Below are 4,408 nucleotides of genomic sequence, written 5' to 3'. Positions count from 1 at the left end.
AAACAAGAACAGCTAATTATTCAAAGAAGAACGCAATAAATTAATAGGAAAAAAAACATGGTCATGTGGGATTTAATTTCCCCCTTGCTTAATGGGTGTCATAAGCAGCGGAGCCGTTCTTAATAGTCAAATGCTAAGTCCATGTTTTGGGCATCTCTACACGTGCCCTACAAGAGCACAATTTATTTCAGACTAGATGGTATATTCCAAAGATAAAACAAGCAAAATTGTTGGCAAAAAAAAAAAAAAAAAAAAGAGGCACGAGAAGAAGAATTATAATGAGTTTTACAGAATAATAATAATAAAAATTTACAACGACTTTCCTTGTCAACCCTTGTGCTTCCACAATTTCATTGCCAAAATAATTGAAAAGGTCGAGATCCTGAAAGGGGCCAAAAGCAAGCAACATATTCTATTTTATCCATCATCTTCTATCTATCTAGACATGAATTCCAGGCGATTTCACGCTTCCATCCTGGTGGTCGTGCACCCCGTTGGCCCCACCGCCACCACCATTGCTCTTGTTTATAACGCCAAGCTTTACCAAGAACTCATCGGCCCAGTCCCACAAGTGCAAGACTATGTAAGTCCCGATCCCTCCGATCAAGCCGTATGCAATGGAGTAGGTCAAAGGCATTAAAATCAACGTCATAAAGGCTGGGATGGCTTGCCTCATATCATTCCACTCTACCTCGACCACTGACTTCATCATCAGAACTCCCACTAATATCAACGGTGGGCCCACTGCCCATGCTGGTATGGATGCCAGTAACGGCGTGAAGAAAAAGGCCAAGAAGAAATACCCTGCCACGGTGAGAGCGGTCAGACCCGTCCGCCCGCCCTCCCTAATTCCTGTTGACGATTCGATGAATGTCGTCACCGGTGACGTGCCCAGCAACGACCCGACGACAATTGACGTGGCGTCCGACATGAAGGCGAAGTACTGGCCCTCGAAATCACCATTTTGATCTGCAAACCCAGCGAACCGAGCCATCGAGTACAAGGTGCCCGTAGTATCCAATATATCCACGTACAAGAAAGTGATCAGAGCCTCCCAAAAATAACCCTTGCCAATGCTCTTAAAACTCAACGCCCCGGCTGTGCTTTCAATAGCATGTACATCAACAACTTTCTTGAAATATTCATGTGCGGTGTCACCTGCTTCCGTGTTAGGAAACGCCGTTACCTTGGTGTCACGGAACCATGAAATGGCCGTCACAAAAACAATCCCGTAAATCATAGCCCCTTTAACATTTTTCACCAGGCAATACGCGATTATAACGAATCCCACCACGCCAAGCCATAGAGTGGGGCTCTCCATCCTGTCCCGGAGGCAAAAGATATTGCCGGAAACGGTACCGCCCGGGATCAAACTCACAGTACCGTTAGCTAACGTCATAACAGGAGCTAACGACGCCCGTGATGAACTTGGACACCCTGCAAGCGTTACTAGAGTAGATGAACTGTACCCAACTAGCCCGATTCCTTGACCATTCTGTAACCCGATGAAGGCCAGAAAAAGTCCGATACCAGCAGAGGAGCTGATCCGAACCGGTTTAGGGACTAATTTAGCCAATTTCGCACGTAACCCAATTGCTGAAATGCCTAAAAAAATCACGCCTTCAATAAACACGGCAGCTAATGCACTCTTATATGAGACATTACCCGACCCGTGAAACCCGACAACCGTGTAAGCAAAATAAGCATTAGTGCCCATACCCGGAGCCAGAGCCAATGGGAGATTGGCAAATGCACCCATGATTACACAGCCAATAAGAGAAGATGCGACAGTGGCTACTATCAGGTCCTTACGTATCTTCTCTAAACAAGAAGAGTATCCCGGGTTAACTGGGTCGAATTTGCATGACTCATCGGGTTGGATTACTCGAAGACCAGCTGACCCGGTGCAGCTGGAAACTGGTACTGTAGGGTCCGAACATAGTGGGATACAATCAGAAACGCTGCATGTACCGCCGCTGTCGGTGAGGATGGAAGCGTTGACTGCCAAGATGTATGCCATGGTAAGGAAGGTGGCGGTGCCAGCACGTAACTCGGTTGTGAAGGTTGAGTTACGCTCAGCAAGTTTGAATCTCTTACCAACTCGGGTTCTGGCTACATAGTTGTTCAGCCTTGTTAAAGGCTTTTGATTTTGTGGAGGTGAAGAAGATCCAATCTCCATGTATGGCACCACCAATGAATTATGTTTTTTTCGCTGATCAACCTCTCTCTGACATACACAGAGAAGTTAAGGCAGAGAGATGGATATTTTTGGAGAGAGATAATAAATGATGGCAAGATGTGATTTAGGAGGATAGATTCTAAGGGTTTTGGGATCTTTTTTAAGCTTTATATAGCCCAAAAGTAGGTGGGGAGTTTGTGGTGGCAGCTTTTTATTCCTTAATTTTAGTGTGAACTGTGATTTTTCTTATGACCAGTTTTTCTAACACTCCTTGTCATGCTGGTGCTGCTTCATATACATGTTTTAGTTTTATTAACTTTGCAGCAATAAATATCGTCTAATCAATTTACTGGCGAATCAATATGCTGATTTTAATTTATTTATTTTTAGAGAAAATCTTCAATAAAAATAAAGAAATATTCAAGATGTATATTTTGTGGAAGGGTGTGGAAGGGGTGTTGTTAAATCGGATGGCAACTTGTTGGTAGTAGTGTCCGAATTTGCAAGCAATTGGCAGGCTAGAGATTTTGACATTCATACTAATGCCTAAAGTTGACTCTCTTTTATATTAAATTATTTAGTTTGAATTCAACATTTCATATCATGTGTGCTTAAAGCATGCTATTAAGAAATCAAAATCAATAGGTTTTTTTTTTTTTTAAGTGCAGTGGTGATTGTTTTTTAAAATATTTTTTATACTAAAATATATTAAAATAATATTTTTTTTATTTTTAGATTAGTATATTAAAATGATCTAAAATATATAATTTTTTTAAATTTTTAGTAAAATTAAATTAAATTTTTGTAGAATGTGATTTGCATCGCATTCCCAAACTATCTTTCGAATATATTTTGAATTGTGGTTTTAATTAGTTACCAAAAAAATCAAATACCAAATCAAAATTTTGAATAATTATGAATATATTCTTAAGATTGTGAAGGAAAAAAACTAATCTCAATTACCGTATTAACTAATTTAACAATATTTTTAATACAAAAATCATGCGCTTGAGGTATTTACAGATGGCTGTTTAGGTCAAATTATAAAGGCCCTAAAAAACAAGAAGCCTCCCACGTTTGAAGGATCTGATATTGTAGATTCCTTTAAAAAAAAAAAAAAAAAAAGAAGTGAATCCAGCTGTGATTTTTGTATGGGTTAGCGTAGCTAACATGTTTCAAGGGTCAACATTAAAGGCCTTTACCACGTGTGACTAAAAAGATCAACCAATTGTTTTTTCTTCAAAAAACGATAAGATCTCACAGAAATTATACATTGGATCTTCCCAGCCGGATATAAATATAATAGTCCCTTTAACTATTTTTTTTTATTTCACATTAAAGATATTATTAGAGTAGTTTTTGAGATCATTTATAGCATTTAAAAAAAAAATTAATAAAAATATTTAATTAGTATCGTAAAGATTGTTTTATAAAATATTTTTCATTCCAAAACACATTACAATAATATTTTTTATTTTAAAAAAAATTATTTTTGATACCAACATATTAAAATGATTTGAAAACACTAAAAACATATTAATTTAAAAATAAAAATAAAAATTAAATTAAAGTTTTTTAAAATACTTTAAAAAAACAAAAACAAACATTACTTTAAATATACAATTGCGTGCCGCTGGCTCCTGTTTATAAGCAATTCGATCGTAAGTGGTCATCATGATCCAACCAGGGGTAGCAAAGTCACGAGACGGGCATCCTCATTGGCTCGTTCGGTGGACAATGTACTCTATTTTTTATTGAATGCCCTCACCTACTTTCACAGACAGGATGGGCTGTCCACACTAACTACTCTCACTTTTGCTGCTCTTTTTTTTTTCTTCTTTTTTTTTTTTTAAAAAAAAAAAATTTAATTTGCAAGACAAGTCCAGCAATATGGCTCCAGTTATGCACGAGTAGTTGTTTTAATTTAGTCTTTGTCAGGTCGTTGACATGCGCTGTGTTGCAGTGAAGATATAGATATCATCCAATTGAGAATAAAAATGACTAAAGATTCCTCAATTACTTCTATTAACTATAACCTCATAGAGAACTGTTTTTTACTGTATAAATTAGTGCTTTGCTTTTTTTTTTTTTTTTTTAATTTCTATTTCCTTTTCTTTCTTTTTTTTATTTAATTTCAATATTTAATATTAGATTTTTTTTTTATTTAGTTATCTCACTCTCATGACACTGATCTTAGGTTTGACGGGTTATCCTGGTTGACTTAATTTT

General features: G+C 37.0%; 1 protein-coding gene across 1 annotated transcript; it reads right to left on the bottom strand.

Annotated features, from left to right (window-relative positions):
* Positions 1–257: 257 nt before the first annotated feature.
* LOC118040557 (adenine/guanine permease AZG1) lies at positions 258–2,340 on the bottom strand. The gene has a single exon (XM_035047517.2). The coding sequence runs from the start codon at positions 2,177–2,179 to the stop codon at positions 440–442; it is 1,740 nt and encodes a 579-aa protein (XP_034903408.1). The 5' UTR covers positions 2,180–2,340; the 3' UTR covers positions 258–439.
* Positions 2,341–4,408: the final 2,068 nt, after the last annotated feature.

Source organism: Populus alba, chromosome 13, assembly GCF_005239225.2.
Source record: "Populus alba chromosome 13, ASM523922v2, whole genome shotgun sequence".
Taxonomy (NCBI): domain Eukaryota; kingdom Viridiplantae; phylum Streptophyta; class Magnoliopsida; order Malpighiales; family Salicaceae; genus Populus; species Populus alba.
The sequence above is the reverse complement of the archived record's forward strand: the minus strand, read 5'-3'. Positions and strand labels throughout refer to the sequence as shown.

Bases quoted from the DNA above. Each gene is read 5' to 3' on its own strand.
- LOC118040557 (XM_035047517.2), bottom strand. From the start codon at position 2,179: ATGGAGATTGGATCTTCTTCACCTCCACAAAATCAAAAGCCTTTAACA.